The sequence below is a fragment of the Numida meleagris genome, chromosome 6, assembly GCF_002078875.1.
Source record: "Numida meleagris isolate 19003 breed g44 Domestic line chromosome 6, NumMel1.0, whole genome shotgun sequence".
Classification (NCBI taxonomy): Eukaryota; Metazoa; Chordata; class Aves; order Galliformes; family Numididae; genus Numida; species Numida meleagris.
The window spans coordinates 32,757,389-32,776,425 of NC_034414.1; the positions used below are offsets into that span (position 1 = coordinate 32,757,389).

The 19,037-nt window shown below is 34.5% G+C and overlaps 1 protein-coding gene across 12 annotated transcripts in view; it reads left to right on the top strand.

Moving 5' to 3' along the window:
* Window positions 1-19,037, top strand: part of DPH6 (diphthamine biosynthesis 6) — a 216,523-nt gene that overhangs the window by 26,927 nt on the left and 170,559 nt on the right. For all 12 annotated transcript variants that reach the window (XR_002440236.1, XR_002440237.1, XR_002440235.1 and 9 more), the window contains one exon: window positions 17,909-17,982. Coding sequence is in view for 9 of the 12 variants with exons in the window: in XM_021401712.1 (XP_021257387.1) it covers window positions 17,909-17,982 (74 nt within the window). In the remaining 3 variants the exon portion in view is untranslated. The remainder of the gene's footprint in view (window positions 1-17,908; window positions 17,983-19,037) is intronic.

Genomic DNA, 19,037 nt, shown 5'->3' on the forward strand with positions numbered 1-19,037 from the left:
TTAAATAGTTTCATATTTTTATGGGCCTTGATTAGTTAAAATACTTAATTGAATTTAAAGAATAATTATAGCATATATTCTTATATTCAGATCTATATCATATGCAGATCTATATTAACTTTTGAGTTCTGCAGTTTGCTTAACCCAAAACACTTTTAGAAGGGAAATAAAATTGGTTTTTGTTTTTGTGTTGTTTGTTGAAAAAAAATACATACTGTTTTTGGTGGTATACCAAATTACAATGAAATTATCATTAGTTTTGTCATCAGTGAGTGCAAATCATAGTCTGTCATTAGTATGATATTTTTAATTACTTTAAGGAGATGTGAACTGCTGCTTAGTAAATGGGGCTTGTCAGATTGTGGAGTGTTCTTTTTGTTCTTTTTTTAAGTCAAAACAAAAAAATAAAATAAAAATTATTGTGAACTACAGGCAGCATCTTATGCAGTTGTACTTAGAAGTGCGTAGGCAATACCAAACCTTGTACAGAAACCGTGGCATTCTAGTAGTGTCAAATAGCACTTTATTTGGGGGTTTGCCATAGTCTATGTATTTTTTGCAAGTTTTTCCACTAATGGAAAGCTAGTTGGGAATGATTGGACAGAAATTGGAGGTAATTTTGCATTTCACATCAAAATTTTGTTTTAACGAATGGTCCATTTATTTTTTCATATGTTTGAGATTTGCTGGAGATTTAGTTTAGCATTTTAAGTTGTATGGAATGCAACAGTTTTACCTGAATCATAAAAGTAATAGAGATATCTTACTGCAATCTAAGAATATGCTGTGTGATATTTCATTGTCTCCTTTGATAGTCAGCTACAATACAGCATATTTATCTTCCATGAATTGAAGCTTTTTTGTTAGCTTTAAGCAAAAACATGGACCTATTTTGGACCTATTTTGATATATTAGAAATCTTCCAGTACCAAGTAAAGTCCATCACTGACAATTTTGCTTCTCTTTAAAAAAATAAAATAAAATTCAGGATAAGGAACAGATGCTTAAGTGTAATCAAATATAATCCTTTTTTTTTTTTTTTTTTTTTACTTTGCAAATCACAGCTAGCTAATAGGTAACAGACCCTTTTCAGTGTTGCTGCTGGTTATCCGCAGAACCAAGACATGGTAGCCATCATCTTGCTGTCTTGCATTCAGATGCTCTTGTCCTTCTGTATGTGATCTGTGCCACAGGGAACAGGAACAACCTCGTTTGAAGGCTCCAACATAAAAGCAGCAGGCTGGCTTGAATTTCTCTGTGGTACGATCCATTTGCATTTCTCGAAAAATATGCTTCTACTTATAGTAAATTGGTTGCATTTTTCATTTGTCTGAGCTCTATCTTGTACTCAGCCATAAACTAGCACTTCTCTGCTATGTATAGGATTTTTCAGAGTAGTGTACTCTTAGAACAATTTGTTGCTATAAGCAGACTGATTTGATCTAGAACATCCAAGCAGTGCTGTATTCCCAAAATACTTGTTAGTTACAATGACATACAAGTGATTTAGAAATTAAAAGGCAATGTTCTGGAAAGAAAATGAGGATCTGTCAGTGGCAAATAGCCCTGCATCTTGTAATTAAAAGAGTGGCCAATTTTATGAATTGCATAAACTGTATTATAGGAAGAGACAAGACATGGAGTCAGTGAACTCCTGCCCTGTTGCAGAAACATTACCCACTGTGGAATATTAAAGGTTCCAAACCCCAGAAGGTAAAAAGGTAAAATTAATGCAAACTTTATTCTATTCTGTCCTTTAATATTGTCATGCCAGTAATGCCAGCTTGGTCAGACTCTGGCAGGCATTAACAGTTCAGGCTTTTTAGAAAAAGTTAAAAACTGAATTGAAGGTATGGACACAGTCAAACCAGATAACAGTTTGTTACTAGCCTTGGTTTGGATGGTTCCTAATATACGCCATTCTAGGAAACTGATTTTTTTTTTTTTTTGCAAAAGTTATAAAAAGGTAGAAGTGGTGATGAAAACTGGATCATGAATTTATTAATTTATCTGCTATTACTCTTCTTTTTCATAGATTCTGCTGATGTTTACACATGTCTTGTGCATCTTCCCCAACTTGGAAGAGATGTACTTAAAGAGTTCCTGCCTTAGTTTTATTTTAAATCAATTATTTGTCTGTCTGAATTTTAGTTGCCTAGAGAAAGCGAAACCTATCAGTTTTGGGGATTTTTGCCACTGATTTCAAGAACATCATGCTGGGATTAATACAGCCAGTTATGAGTGGGACCAAAGCATTCTACAAGGCCTGCTTCAGAAGTAATGCCTCCTATTTTATTATGTTGGTCCACAGTGTCAGAAGAGTATGGTGGTGCTATGGCAGTAGAGGTTGAACCTTCCCACCAATATCCTGTTACATTTTTCTGCTGTGCAACAGATGGCAGCAGAGGGCCAATCTGACAAAATGGCATCTGATGCGGAAGTGCGTATGGAGCAAAGGTGTTGAACAGTGTGAAACAATAGGTCATCTCTGCTGGTGCAGGTATTATGAGTACAGCACACAGGCTCTTGTTCATCACTGGCAAAAATGCATAGCTAGTGGTGGGGGCTATGCTGAAAAATAATGCTTTGTAGCTGTGAATTTACTCTTTCAAATTGTGTTACTGTGCTATTTGTATCTCTTGTAGTTTCCGTGGAAATAGTCAGGAGGCATTACTTTCAGAACCTTCATACCTGTACCGTAGCTGATCTGTGTCTGCTCTGTACTGCTGTACTGAGTGGAACATTTTTGTAACAGATCTAACATGCTTTCTATAAGGAGAAAAATTGTGTTATTTCTTGATGGTGTACTTCTATTTCCTTTCCTGTATTGTTTAGTTTTTAATTCTATATGTAAGCTTTAAGTAAGCTAATGCAAACATTTATTTATTGCAGATGTGTGAATGCTGTTATTTAATATGTATTATTAGGCTATCGTTCCACATAGGTTATCATTTCTTAACAAAGGTAGGCATAGACAATTTAAAAGGATTTGTGACTAGGTGGCTGCATTGGGTATAAATATTTGGAACTGAGATTATGTAGAAAAATACTTGTTTCTCCTGAGATAAGGAAATGGGAAGAACCTTTGTTTATTGCTGTTATACATTCCATTGAAGAGGAAGATTTGATTCTTCATGCAAACTGTCTAAAAGCTTGTCAGAGAGTGCTTTTTAATATTGTTTTGGAATGTTTCTTTTAGGACTTTGATGCATTGCTATCATTTTAGTAATGCTAGGTGACCTTGTCTTTTTTTCAAACACAGTAATGGAAAAATAAACCAATTAAAGGCACTTTATAAGAGAATGGAACCTGAAAATCATAGCATTTTATGGCATTTTGTGCTTCACTGGAATCTGGGGAAATAATTGTTGAAAGTTGCAGTATTTTCAGCAATAAGTGTAAGTGATGTCATAGATGAGGAGCATAAAATAACAATGTTTTCACTAGCTACATGGAAAATCCTCTTTCTTTTGCTCAAAATGCTTGTGTCCACAGTGAATTCTCACTATGAAAAGTGCAGTTACTCACTGGAGTTTTGGAATTGTAATCGTTAAGCTAAAAGTACTGCACTGTTTCAAGTAGAATCATTGTACTAGAAATTAGCAAAAAAACCCATCATTTTAAAAAGTGTTTTTTTAAAGGAGTATTTTATCATTGTTGCTTTAATTTTGCATAGGCTATAGAAGATTTTTGGCAATTGTGTGTCTGTATTTAATTCATTTTTATTTGGTGGTATTTTCTAAGTCCTTGGACATAATGTTTTCCAGGATCAGTGATTTTTAGACAAAAAAGATAAAGAATTTATACATTTTAAATTAATGTAACAAACACAGTAATTTAATGTGGAATAAACTTGTGATATTCTATTATTGAGATTCCTAACAGTTTTAAAAAATGTCCAAATCCTGTTGACTTCTGTAGGAGTAACAGCAAGTCTGTTAATGTTTAAAAGAGGGTTTATGAGGTTTCTTTTTCAAGTCCTAAAGTAAAGAGGCTTTTCTTTTAGACCTGTGTTCCAAATAAAGAGACTAAAGGAATCTAGCCTTATGTTTTAGAAAGCATTCTGCGTTTTTCTTAAGATGGGACGCTGATGAGATCAGAATAGCAGTTTGTTGTTAATGCAGACAATGGGGATGTTTTGGAGTATATTAATCTAAAATAGGTTGTCACTGGAATAATTTGAAAATTTAAATATTTATTACTTTTTATTATTTATTATTTTTTATTATTTATTTTTTATTAAATACTACTTTTCTGAAAGAGTGGTCAGACGCTGGAACAGGCTGCCCAGGGAGGTGGTTGAGTCACCGTCCCTGGAGGTGTTCAAGAAACGTTTAGATATAGCGTTGAGAGACCTGGTTTAGTGGGGTTATGTTGGTGGTAGGTGGATGGTTGCACTAGGTGATCTTGTAGGTCTTTTCCAACCTAGCTAATTCTATGATTCTATGATTAGAGATCCTATATGAGATTTTGCATGATACTTCAGAGATTATGCCATGTTAGGGATTAGAAACAAAAAAAAATTCTTTGCATATGAGGAGATTTGCCACAAAAAAAGCCAACTGCATACTAGGCCTTTTTAGTAACAGTGTAGGTAGCAAGTTAAGAAAGTGATACTTCCCCTCTGCTCGGCACTTGTGACTGGACATGGACTCTTCTGTGCAATTTGGGGCTCTGGTAACAGATAGATAGTAGGCATATTAGAATGAGTTCAGTGAAGGGCTGCAAACATTGATCATCGGATGCCTGGAGCATGTGACATGCAAGAAGACAGTTCAACCTTATAAAGAGAAGAGTGAGGGGAGACTTCATGGCTGTCTGCAAGTACCTAGTCAGAGGACTTGGAGAAGACAGGAGACAGGCCTAACTTTGAATGTGTGCAATGAAATAAGAGGTGACAGGTACAAGTCGGAACTTAAGAAATTCCAATTAGCTATATGGAAACATATTTGTTAACTGTGAGGTTGGTGAAATACTGGAACAGGTTACCATGAGAGGTTGTTTAACTCCACCCTTTGAGATATAAGCTAACAGTTGTTGGTCTGTAGTGGCCTGCAGTTTCCCGTTAGAGTAATACTAAATGAGATAATGTGAATGTTACGTTTTCAGGCACCTTTCTTCTTAGACTTTCATTAGCAGGTAATTTTGTATTCCAGTAACCCACTGCCACCACTGTAATCTCCTTCTGTATAATATACGCTTTATATTAAAAATTTAGACTTTGACACTTTGCTGCGAGGTGTTACAGTTTTGAACTAATGTGCTCTGATTGTAATCAGCATTTCAGGCAAGTAGTAATGAAAACTTTTGACAATGTTTGCATGACTTGTTCAAATGTTGCACTGAATATTTTTTTTTTTTTATCTCAATCAATCCTAAATGGAAATTCACATACTCTTATAAAACGTATGTCTTGGTTTAAGCTGGGTCAGAGTTGATTTTTTCTTCATACTATCTTGTGTGGTGCTCTGTTTTGGCTTTAGCTTTTTCTAGGCAGTGTTGAATGGAGCTAAGAAAGTTTCAGTTTCTCAGCTTCTCCTACTGACCTACTAGTGGAGAGGCAAAAGAAGCTGGGAGGGGACAGAACCAGGAAAGCTGCCCTAAAATGAACAAAATGATATTCCATACAATATGACATCATGTGGAAAAAAAACCTTGAAAAGTAATGGGGAGTTGGCCAGGGGAGCAGCCACTGCTCAGGGAAAGGCTGGGCATCGGTCAGTGAGTGGTGAGCAATTGCTTTGTATATCACTTGTTTTGTATATATGTATATATATATATACATATATATATATGTGTGTGTATATTAATGAGTTAGTGAGTTGAACCATCTATCCAGTACCGAGTCATGGGAAAGAACCTTGCTGCATACTCCAGCTAACCAGAACAAGTCGTTGAGTCTGTTTTGTAGATGCTGTACTGGATTTTTGTTTTCGTGGTCTTCATTGTGGAGAGGCAGATTGCCATTACTGTCTAGAAATTGGTCCACGTGGAAGTTGTGTAGTGAAGTGCTAATCCAGAGAAAGGGGGGAAAAATACAGTAAACATACACTTGTGTGTATATTAAGAATTTGGTTTATGAATGTTCGTTTATATGGTTTGCTAAAGATATACTTTTAGTACTAAACGTAAGAAAGTCTGGCTTGTCTGAAGTCAGAGTATGATGCAGGGGGGCTGATTTGCAGTATCTAAATCATGAATGTTTTTAGTCAAGAGAAGTTCTAAATTAATGCTCCTTTTACCTCAATTTAGAAAGAGGTTTGTCTTTGGCTATCCACTGATCTGGAACATAATATGAAGGCAAGTACTTACTTTCAGAAGACCAACTTTTTATTATTTATTCTTTCATTCTGAGGAAGATGCATGCAGTTCTAGCTGTTGTAATTTTTGAACTTAAAGTCATTGGCTATTGATTGTAGTTAAACGTGTAAGAAGTGTTTTAAAAATTGTCTGCCTTTCATGATAATAATAATCTCTGTTGAGATAATTGCTTTTGATTGCAAAATAATTGCGTTTATGGTCACCAACACTTAAAATTCCGAGTCTAGCATGGAAACAGATACATATATGATTACTTAACTGTTCTTTAGATGTTCAATGACAACCCATCGTTACAACGTAATGTCTTTTATTCAATCTGGATTTGACCATGCAAATTAAGTAATCTGACTTTGTTGAGGTAATGTCATAAATCAGATGTACTGAAAGAATTGTCTGCAGGCAAGTTTGCTCTGTAATTATTTGAACATTTAGGAGATGAAAGTTACAAAGGTGAAGCATATATTTATGTGAAAACAAATCTCTGCTCAAAATGTGAAATTTTTTTTGTTTACTTGTTTTGGTTTGTGCGTGTGTGTGTGTGTGTTCAGCTGCAGACTGTTCTCTCCCTGACAGAGATCTTGTAGCTTCTGTTGGTGGCATCTAGGCTTCTTGTGCACTCAGTCGACTTGTTTATAGAGTCATGGAATTCTTACAGTAAGAAGGGACCTTTAAATGTCATCTAATTCAACTCCCCTGATCCAGCCTCTCCTTTGAAGTCTTCAGGGACAAGGCATCCACCGCATCTCCTGGCAACCTGTTCCAGTGCCTCACCACCCTCACTGTAAAAGACTTTTTCCTTATATGTAACCTAAAACAAAATAAAACAAAAATTTTAAAGTTCTGTAATAAAGCTATTAGTTAAACTTTCCAGTAACAGGTAGGCCAGTATGGATTAGTATTCTATGTTTTTTTGATAACTATATCTATATTAACATGCATATATATATTACGTGCATTGTTTTTAGCATTACATTTTTATTTAGAAAAAATGAATCTAAAAGTAGATCTAAATTAAATACTTTAGATAAAAATTGTGAAATATTATGATAGCTTTCCAAAAAGCTCTTCTTATGCAGAACTGCATACTTGTAATCTATGAAAATATTTAATATATGACATAACATTAAAAAAAAAAGTCATTAACGAATGAATTGCAATTTCTAAGAATTCGCTTTGGATATTCAGCTAAATGGAAAATCAGTGTGTCAGCAAAACCTACTGTTGTGGTGTGATGAGTTGTCTGTAGTGGAAGATTGCCCTGATTTTATGTATTTACTATTCATAACTTAATTTTAGCACTTGCAAACTGAAGTATTTCAGTAGAGGTATTGTTGATATTAGACTTGGAGAATGTTATTTCTGTCTCTTTATTCTCCCTCCTTTTGCCTTTACTGTCATGTGCATATGCTTATGTGTATATAAACATACCCCTGCACTGCCTCACTGAGTCTTGGGAGCTTCCAGGTAGCAATAGGACCATACAGTAATTAAATGTGGTTATTAGGAGATTGCCATTAGATACTGAAAGCTGTGACTGCGAGCTGATGAATACATACTCAGCATGCAATACTTCAGTAATTGCATCTGTAAAACTCTTGAAGTTATGCCAACAGTTACGCTTAAACGTATTATTGTGTGTGTCTGTGCTCTACACGGGGCGTTCATAAAAATGAACCTAATTAGCTTTTAAGGTGGATTAGTTACACAGTTATGCACTATTATCTCCCTGTATAGATACTATTATTCAAAATTAATTTGCTTTTTACATGAGTCAAGCTCAGCCCACTGAAGACTAACAAAGTTCTTAATGGAGGTGTTCACACAGGGATTTAATATCAATCCACATTAAATTCATTTCCACCCCTGTTTTTGGATTACTACTTCCTAGGGAGTAAAGCCATGAGAAATATGTTGTCTCATGTCTCTGAGCAGATCTCAGAAAAGTTCAAGATGACTTGTAATGATCTGCAAGTTCATGAAATTTATAGCTACTCTAGAGGATGTTACTGTACAGTGCTTTTTCAATCTGGAGTTAAAAGACATTCTTTTTTCCACAGTAAAACAGAGCCCAGCATTTTTGCACTTGTGTTTAAGTCAAGTAGGTGGTGACATTTCTTTGCAACTCTTAAAGAGATTGTTCTGCATCTCTTTCTAAGCATTCTGCTTAGAAAGTAATGCAAGAGGATTCTATCCTACATCTTGTAAAATTAGGGTCAGCCAATCAGAGAAGCAGACATCAAACATATAACTTAAAAAACTGTTTACATTTCAGCTTAGTTCTATTTGAAAATATAAAATTAATTTTATTTTAATAAAACCAAAAGGCTTAAGGGAGGTGATTTTTCAATCTACTTCTTTATAATTTTGCAAACAAGTTTTCTTTCATCAAACAAGTGTAGGTTTTTTCTTCTGTGAACTACATTAGTAGTTATTAGCAGGTAGTATTTTGGATTACAGAACTGTCCATCTTCACCCTGGTTGATTACTTTGTCATCTTCAGCAAGAAGATGAACTTCTTAAAGTTCACGAAGCCTTCCGAGGTCATGACTGAATGTTTTGACAGAGTAGGGTCAAGGAGGCTGATTTTTTTTTTGGTTGTTGTTAATGATATCATTATATATTGGACAAATACAGTATCAATATCCACGATTTCGCACTGGGAGTTAAAGAGTTAATGTTCCGCTTCCGTGGACTGCCTATTTTCCGGGTACCTGGTTCTCACAAGAGAAGAACTGCGTATTCCAGAAGACTTTCTGTTTCCATTTTCCATTCAGAGGGAAAGATAAAACTGTTCACAAGTCACGGGACGTTCCCTTTTCCCTTTCTGCTTGTCTGCAGTGTACGCTCCCTATCTGTCTCACCTTCAGCATTAGAGTAAGGCCTTCAGTTCTGAACACTCTCTCTCTCATTTTATTTTATTTATTAGCTTCAATTCCAATTGTAGTGTATTATATTGTGTTATCTTGCATTCCGATATCTTATTTAGTAAATTAACTTTCCTCCTCAGATCATTTGCCACTGTTTTATTTTTAGACCCTTCTCCCTACCCTATTCCCTTTTCCCCCTTTCCCAGGGCATGGGTCTATGGGTCCCCCCCACTCCATTAGTCACAGAACTGGGCCCAACTGGCCCGTAAACCGCTGGCAAACAGTAAAGCTGAAAGTACTATGCATGCATATCCTTGTGGGTGCAATATGCAAATTGTAGGGAAGAGATTTACGGTATTTTGGCTACTAGTAAATGTTATTTTTTCATTGTGAGGTGGGACTGCTTTCTAGCTCTGAGAGTTGATTCATTTTATGAATGAAAAGGTCATTACTTTTAAGATCTTTGTGCTTTGAAGAGACTTATTCTATTTATGTGTTCATTTTGTCTCTTTCAAAGATTTCCATTTTTATTTCCTTTTGTGTTTGTCTCAAAGCTACTCCTTCTCTCTGTCTCTCTCTCTGTCTTGTCCAGTCTTTTGATATCTGTTGATTTTTCTCTTTCTTTGCTATTAAAATCTGGTAAGAATGTGCTTGTGGAAGACACTGAGGAAGCTCATCAGAGTGAAGTAAATATGTTTTTTTACTTTTCATAAAGTAGCACTTCAAAAAAGCAAGCTTTTTTCAGAAAGGGTACACTGTTACCATAATTCTCTAACTCCTTTTCTTATTAGTACAGAATTGTCAACAGCACTCATATCTCATTGACAGGAAAAGAAAAAATGTGCGTCATTTAAAAATTCAAGTGGTTGGGAACCTCGGGAGATCATCTAATCCAAACTCCTGCCCAGTGCTAGGTCAGGTGTGAGGTCCAACACAGCTGCTCAGGGCTTGCCATCCAAAGATTGAGACAGCACATCATCTGTGGGTTTCCTTTCTCACTACTGCTGTAATGCTTTTCGTCTAATATTCCATCTAAATCTCTTGTCCATCATCCTCTCACTGTACAACATGGTGAAGAGCTGACCTCTGTCTTCTTGATGATACTCTCATCAGTTCTGCAAGGCTGCTATTAGGTTTCACATGGTGCTTTTGTATGTACTTCCACACTGTGCAAACCCAGTTCCCTCAGCTTCTCCACACAGAGCAAGCAGTCCAGCCCCCTCAGCATTTTGGTGTCCCGCTGCTTACCCCAGTTTATTTCTCTCTTATTTTGAGGGGTTCCAAAAGTGAGCACAATATTCTGTATGTGGTTAAATGAGTCCTGAATGGAAGAGGATTATCACTTTCCCCTGCATCCACTACCTACCGTCACACACATCTACTACCTCTGTGCCTGTTAAACATTGCTACTTAGGAAAATTCCACTCAACGAAAATACTAAATTTGCTATTTGCTAAGTATGATGTCTCATTTTCCTTGGAAGTTCTGAATGCTACCACTGTAGCTTTCCACTTAAGGAACAATCTTAAAAATGCTTATGGAATTTTGACCTTCAGTTTTCAAAATAATAATTATGCAAGGGAATTGATTAATTAGTAGGCTTTTAATTTTTCCCCTTTGTGTGTATAGAAGCCTATTTTGAAGTTCAGGAGCCAGTAGACTTCTTATAATCACTTTTATTTTATGGTTACAGGGATGTTTCCTTACTGTCTTTAATAAATTGCAGCTGTCTCTGAAACATGTATGAGAACTTACAAAAACCACATACTCTGAAGTGAGTATAGTTAGTGGTATTAGAATGCTTCACAAATTATAATTTCATATTTAAGAATTTTCCATTCAAATAATTGCAGAAGACTAAAAGTCCTGTTGCTAATGTGTATTTATGTGTCACATACCTGCAAATATGTTGTGTTTTAATTCAAAATTTTGCAAATGACGGCTAGTCATAATCTAGTTAGAAATGACCTTAAGCTTTAATTTAAACACTTATAACAATTTCTGTTACAAATGCAAGCTTCAAGGAGGATATTAGTTGGAAAGGCAATTTTATTTTGAGATAATTTATTCTATATCTTGGCCATAAAATAAACTCTATTTTGTTGAAGGTATGAAGCAATTTTTTAAAAATGAAACATAGTTTAACCATTCTTTAGCTACTTACCATCTTACATAAATCTGCTATAATTAGTAAATTTTTAGCAATATTCTCCCATTTTTATCAGTGGGAGTCTTCAAGCTTTCTTGCAATCCATGTAAACAGGCATATATATGCACAGGTCTAGCACTTGCTTTTTCTTTCTTTTGGTACACTTTTGACTGCTGCTTGCAGTATTTTGTTTAAGATGGGCATTATTAATGTGGTGAAAAGTTCTATGCCATTATATGCTTAGCAGTAACCTTTACTCATAATGTGATATTGTCTGTATGTCTTATTTTGTTCAGCTTTCCCTGGCACTGATGAAGCCTAAGGCTGGTGTTTCTTTTAGTTCCTGATAATTTTTTATCTGATTAACTGACACATTTAGTTGAAATCAGACACAGCCCTTAGGCTGGGCATGCATTTAATTTAAAAAGTATCAAAGGTTTGCACAGCATGCTGTTTAATCATCATGTTTATCAGGCAAAGAAAAATTACTGGAAGGACCATAGGGAGAGGGTTATCTTAAGGAGCAGTAACTTGGGAAATTGATAATAACTCTGAGGTAATTTACTGCTAACTTTTACATTCATTAATATAACATTTCCCACTAATAATTACAGTGCTTGTAATGTACTAATTAAATTGAAAACATTAACACTAATTTTCTTTTTGCTGAAGTCTGAGAAGGTCAGGTAAAGACATTAAAATGTGAAATTAAAGAAAACCTTTGTACTAATGCCACTGCAATGAATATTTGACTTACTAGTGGAATACCTCTATTGATATTGTGTGCTACAATGCTTATGTAGACATAATTAATTATTACACTCACTATCCTTAATTGAATTTCAGTTGCTGAAATAAGGAAAAAAAGATCAGAAATGAAATCATAATGTGCTAGCTTAGATTGCTTTATATTTCTATTTATATTTTACATCAGCTGTGAACTAGTTTTTCAATATTATGCATGGGTTCTACAACCCATCTCAACAGCAGCCTAACAGTAAGCATGCTCATTGCAGCTATGCTTTGGAGTTTTCACATAACTGTTTAATTTTTCATTCTATCTTCTGACAAAAAAAATATAACTGAAAGTAATATATAATATGAAAAAAGAATTAATTTTGAATTGTGTTATTTATAAAACTGTTTTGAAATATAAATAGCTTCAAAACTAAGAAGCTTTAAAAATAAATTGTGGATTTTAGTACAGTTACAGTTGCAGAGATCTATTTGTTGTTCTAATACAATTGATCATGAAGATTATTATTCATGAATGTTATGAATAGGAATAGACTAATAGTAATAACGAGCTGTAGTAGTAATGTAATTTCACTTATAGATAAAAAGCTAATCTTTTGTATATAAAAGCAAGCTATACTGTGACTAACAAAAATCTGTTCTAATTTGATTACTTTTTTAACTTCATTTTTGTATCTGCCTTTAAAATGAGTATTGCTAGTAGTTTTGATGGAGAAAAATACAATTTTAAGTAATAGAATATAAACACTTGTTAGCATGTATTTGCATTTCTGTTTGTGTTTAGTGCCTGTCTTTATCACATTACATAGTGTTGTAATACTTTATAACATATTGTGCTGAACATAAATGCTTTCTGTACTGCTCAGAAATTCCAGAGAAGCAAAAATTTGTTTACTTTCAACTGATTTATTGCACCAACGAGATATTAAAATAAGTTAATATTAATTTTCATCAAACATTTTTCTGTTGTCTGTTACCCTTTCTGTGACACAGAGACTAGCATATTTCTTCCCCAAACTTGGTTCCTTGGCTTTTTGAGTTAAGTGCTAGTCCCCGATACTCCCTGCAGATCTCAGCCTGCTCTACACAAGCTGAGATGGCAGTTTTGTAAACATGTTTTAATAGTATCAAACATGATTAGATTACATATTAAAAAGTGTAGTACCTGAGCTATGGCACAGTTAAATCTGGAATTTAGTTCTGGAGAGAATTCTGTCTGTTTGCAAATTGTCCAATAACTCTTCCAATGCCACACAGTAAATCTAGTGAGGAACTAGGTCTCTCAGTGCTTGAAGTACTGAGCTAAGTACCAAATACAGCAAGGTTTTGTTGTAAACTTGGTCCAAGTGAGGAACTTATGAAGATTGTTACAGTTTAGTATTTTTTTTTCTTGAATTTGGTCTACTCTAGTCTTGATTTGTTGAACTGTACAGAATAAGATAATTGAATTTATATGCTTTTGTGAGAGTTCTTCCGTTGCAAAGCATTTATTAACTATATGGTGTTAAGTTTACCAATAGTAAATTGTTTCCCCTTGTGGTGCTATGCTGTCTGCATAGTGATGGAATCATGTATTTGCAGAAAAAATAAATGAAAAGTGATGGTGGTGAATAGCTCCCTGTCAGAAGTCCTTACATTTAGATGCTAACCAGAACTGAAATATGGCATGAAGTACTGCCATTTCAAAAGATCATTAAAAACTTATGCATTATTTAAAAAAACCAAACTAGAATAAGTACAGAATAAATAGTGTATGAATATTTAAATAAGTTTTAACATAGCTTGCAAGCAAACAAACTATGACAATCTTCTGTTCATTACTAACTTCAATATATATTGTGTACATGTATGTTTATGAATATATAAATTTGTGTGTGTATGTGTGTGTATGCATTCATACACATACACCTCTTTCAATTCATTGTAGCTAGGTATAATTGTATAACTGGAGAGGTATCGCTGCACTACAATAAATATAATGGCAATAATAGTAAACATTATGTTATTTGGTGAAGAAAAAAAGCATATGTATTATAAAAGTGTATGGAAAACTATGATATATGTGTTTATGTAGCCTTGGAGATTAATCTAGTTTGAGACTACACATGCAGGGTGTGTATGAGATACTTCAAACGCATTGGTTTGTGGGAAAGTTTGCCTCTGGTAATTAGAGCAATAAAAGTTGTTACTTAAATGTGAATTAATGACTGTTTTTTCAGAATATCTGAACACATGTTTTTTTGTTTGTTTGTTTTAGTGAATAAATAGATGTAAAAAAAAAAAAAAGTATGATGGCAAATTCAGTGAGAATTTTAATAAGAACTTTCCTCAAGTGTGTGGAAAATATACGCTGAAAATAGTTTCCTAAATATTATTCTCCACCCAGCCACTATGGCTGAACATTTCATTTGTGAATTATTTCTTTTTGAAAGAAATATTCAGGAAAGCCCTGAATATTTCAATTGAACCTGTTAGCAAATCAACAACAGGAAAAAAAAGAAGTAGACTTCTATTGTCTATAAAAAGTGGTGACATTACAAAAGGTTGCTGGCAAACAATTTCTGTTCAAAATTACAATAAGAATAAAAGTGCTGAGTAACTTGAAATTATATTATAAAGTAGTTTCCTTTACAGCATAATGCTACTACAGACAACAGACATGCATAAAAATCAAACAGAACCATTAAGTAGTGGCAACGTTGTGAATCTGCTTAATTGGTGAGCTCCAAGCTCTTCTGCTTTTAAAAGTTATTGCTGATGCTAATACTCAAAAAAACCCTTTAAAAATATGTGCGTAAAACAGGCTTTTTTTTTTTTTTAATTTATACTTTTATTCTGAGTACTTAAACATAAATAATTCTGAAATGTGATCTGTTCACTTTCTGTGAGATTGTAAGATCTCAGAGTTTAGTTCCCTGGAAGTGGCTTTCATTTTCCAAAGGGTAAAAGTCTCTCAAAAGGGTAAAGGAACTCTAAGGCCACAAACGCAGGCCCGCTGCAGGAGTTATTTGTATTGCTACATTTGTTATTGAAAAGTTTAACTATGCCTCAGTCTTTGAATTTGTAGCAGGGGAAAGTCTCTTTTTTTCATCAAGTACTTTTAAAATGCAGTTGCTTTTAATTCTTAACTGACCTTTTTTTTTTTTTCTGTACAGCGTACTATTAATGAAGGATATTATGCATCTCAATCATACAAAAACTTTTGAAAATCTACTTTTAAACACAAATAGTGTTATTGTGCTATTTGTATCTGTTGTAGTTTCCATGGAAATACTTAGAAGGTATTACTTTGATAGTTCAGTAGAGTTAATATTGTGTAGTGTGTGACCATGAGAGATTTTTATTACCTGGCTAAGTTTATCTGTGCTGTAAAGGACTCTGAAAAAGGTTGGATTATAGTCAGCTCTGTTTGGTAGAGTGCAAACTGCTGTTAATTTAATGGATCCAAGTAAATAAATAAATAAATAATCCAGTAATCTCAATAAGTAGAATAAGCAAATTCTTCCCAGCCTTTGCCAATATTTGTTTACATTGAGCCCAGTATGTTCTATAACATAATTAAAATTTACCATTTGTCAGATATGAAGAAGTAGGTTTAAAAGACATTGTGATTCCATCTTTTGAGTTTTCTACTTTATTCAGAAAATTTAGCTTGTTTAACATAATAATAAGTACTTCAGACATTTTTTTCCTTATTCATTTAGTGCTGTAAAGGACACAAGATAGGGCTAACTATAAATTAAGTTCAAGAGCCTAGTGTTTGTATTCAATTTTTTTTTTTTTTGGAGGTGGGGGGAGGGGAACACCAGCAAATTGAACTCTTGAGAAAGCATTTCCATGTTGAATAATTCTGAACATTAGCAGTCTTTTTCATTCTTCTTTCCTGTCATATAGAAAACCTACACAGAAAAAGATCTTTTATCCCTTAGATTATCAAGCAAATTAATCCAATAATTCCAGAAGAGATTATTTAACAGCATTAAATATTCTTTTGGACACCCTTATTCAGAATGACATTATTCACTGGCCTTGAGATTTAATTGACTTAAAAGTTAACTGTGAATTTAAATTAACCTAATTAGTAATTTACGTTAATTTTCCTGAGGGTGCTATTACTCACAAATGTTTGAAAAAGAAATAAAATAACTTGATTTTCTTTTTTTCCTTTTTTCTTTTTTTCTTTTCTTCTTTTGTTTTTTTTTTCTCTTTTTCTTTTTTCTTTTTCCCTTATTTTCTCTTTTTTTCTTTTTTTTGTGGAAGTAAGTTTACATAGTGTTGAGAGTTGAGATTCTTTATTTAATGTATTTTTTTGTACACTGCTTGACTCTGGAGAAAGGTTATTGGATTTTGCGTACTTCACCTTTACTTTAAAATAAATTTGTAGAGAATTGCAGCTGGTTAATTTGATGGCTCTAAAGAGGCTTCTTACAGGAGAATGAGCATACTCCTCCTCCATCTGGAAATTGTTTCCTAATTAAACCTGAGTGGGAAAAGGCATTGTGAGTCTTTCTTTACAGGTAGAGTTGATGAGTAATGAATCCATTGAGATTCTAGGAGTAGTCAATTTTATTGATGCTCAGTAATAGAATCAACTTCTTATCATGGAATTACAGAATGGTTGAGTTTGGAAGTGACCTCTGGGTCAAACAGGGCCATCAAGAGTAGATTGGCTGGGCCCATGCCTGGGTAGTTTTTGAAGATCTCCAAAAAGACTCCACAGCCTCTCTGGGCAGTCTGTGCCAGTGGTCTGTCACCCACACAGCACAGAAGTGCTTCCTGATCTTTAGATGGAGCCTCCTGTTTTCCAGTTTGTGCCCACTGCCTCTTATCCTAGCACTGGACACCACTGAAAATTAATATAAAGAGTAGCACTAAAGCAGGGGTGTCCCAGGCAAAAATAAAGCAGGAATTGGTAAGATTCTGAAGGGGAATTTTAGTTTAAGACTATGGCAGGATTTGATAGACTGGTTTGATTTTGAAATTCATATGTACATATATAGTTCAAAATTTTGTGGTAGTCCTACTGCAAGCTTCAAAGGTTTGATGTGTAACAGAGCAGCTCCAGAACGTAACTCACCTTGTCTAGTTACAATTAACCTTGGTTGAAAGAGCAAAACAACTGTGTCTAGAGTAATGTGCACTAAAGGAAGTGAGTTCAGCATGTTGATTAGGACCCAAGCAGCTTAAAAAGGCAGAAGCTCGTGAAGTAGTTTACATATGAACATTTTCAAATGTTACATTTTCAATGTGTTCGCAAGAAAAAAAAATAAAGAACTGTTAGCTTAAGTAATTGAAGTGAAACAGAGCTCCAGAGACAATGTCTTGGAAAAGCTTTTATTTATTACCAGAATTTTTAGGTGATGTTAACTAAGTTGCCTGCAAATGTTCTATCATATTGTAGTCTTGTGCTGTTTCTTATGACAAATGCTAACATTTTGATTAGTGTTTATGATTGTGTATTACTGATTTATTTGTAGATGGGATAGCTGACATCTCAGTTACAGGGAAGAGCTGTGAGTAATTTTCAGGATGTCAGGAAAGTATTAGAATAGGCTGTTAAATCTGGTATTTTTAGTTACAGTGGTTATTCCTTGTAGAATGGTACTTGGGCTCTCTGCTGGAGTCATAACCATCTTGCAGGTCAGCTGTGTTGCTCTCTTCTATGTATGATCTTCATTGAAGTCCATTTGGTTCCATGTGTTGGGCACAGGGAAAATTATTTATTCCTGGTTGATTCTTCTGATAGAAGTACTGAAACTCTATTTTTCAGGCCAGTATACAATGTTTATTGTTATTATTCCCTGTCTTCTTACAGGACAAAGAAGGAGTGGAGGGTGTGTCTGTGGGAGCTATTCTTTCTGACTACCAGAGAGTTCGAGTTGAAAATGTGTAAGAAGACATTATATCTTTATTAAAAATAAACATTCTGGAAAGTTTTTTATTCATTTGTTTTCCAACAGGTGTTTTCTTTACACTTTACAGAGGTAACCTGCAGTCACAAATAGCTCCTATCTTCTTCTTTTCCATGGCACTTAATGTGCATGCATACTGATATCAAGGAACGATAGGCAGTTTGAGTAACCTTCTAATCATGTTACTAGATATTCTAGAAAAGATGGCTTCTGCTGATTGTGGGTTTCAGGTCTTTTCTCACAACTGAAGGATTGATACAGTATCACAATATTTCAAACAGATCTTATTAATATTGATTTGAAGATTTACTCTCTGTAATAAATTTTTTCACGTAAATCATCCTACTTACTTGGATTCAGCTAATTTGTAAGTTAAAGTTAGGCACCTAAATGAACTCCTTGACATTCAGAGTTGCTAAATATTTCTAGTAATTTCACAACTGAGTTCTCCATTAAAATATCTGAAAACAATCACAAAACCAATCAGATTTACATGACTGCTAACTATGAATGTAGGTATCAACGTTAGACATCCATTTAACTACAACTTCTTGATGCTAGTACTGATGGGATATCCCATATATTTGTCAAACAATGGTAAGTGACAAATAAATAAAACTTCTGAGTTATTTGAGTGCAGCGGAATTGCCAGGACATGGCCTGAACCAGTGGTTGAGCACCAGATGAGAAGGCGTGGCTAACCCAGGGAGCTCCGGTGCACCTGAATGACCAGAAAGGGTGGACTCTGGGCCTGCCCCTCCTCACCCTCATTTAAGGGTTAGCAGTTGAGGGAGTAGTATCTCTCTGGATAGAGATTTCACTCCTCTTGAATCATCACCAGTTGTCGGAAGGGATGAGCTAATTTTCTTCATCATCTTTTATTGCTCCATAGTGTTTGTATCCCAGTAGAAGGCACTGTCATCTCCTTCTGTTGTCGTACATTGAAGTAATCCCCATATTTAAATGTTTTAAAATTTGTTCTAGAACATTTGCATTATACGTTTTATCACCAGCTGATGGTACTTCACAACT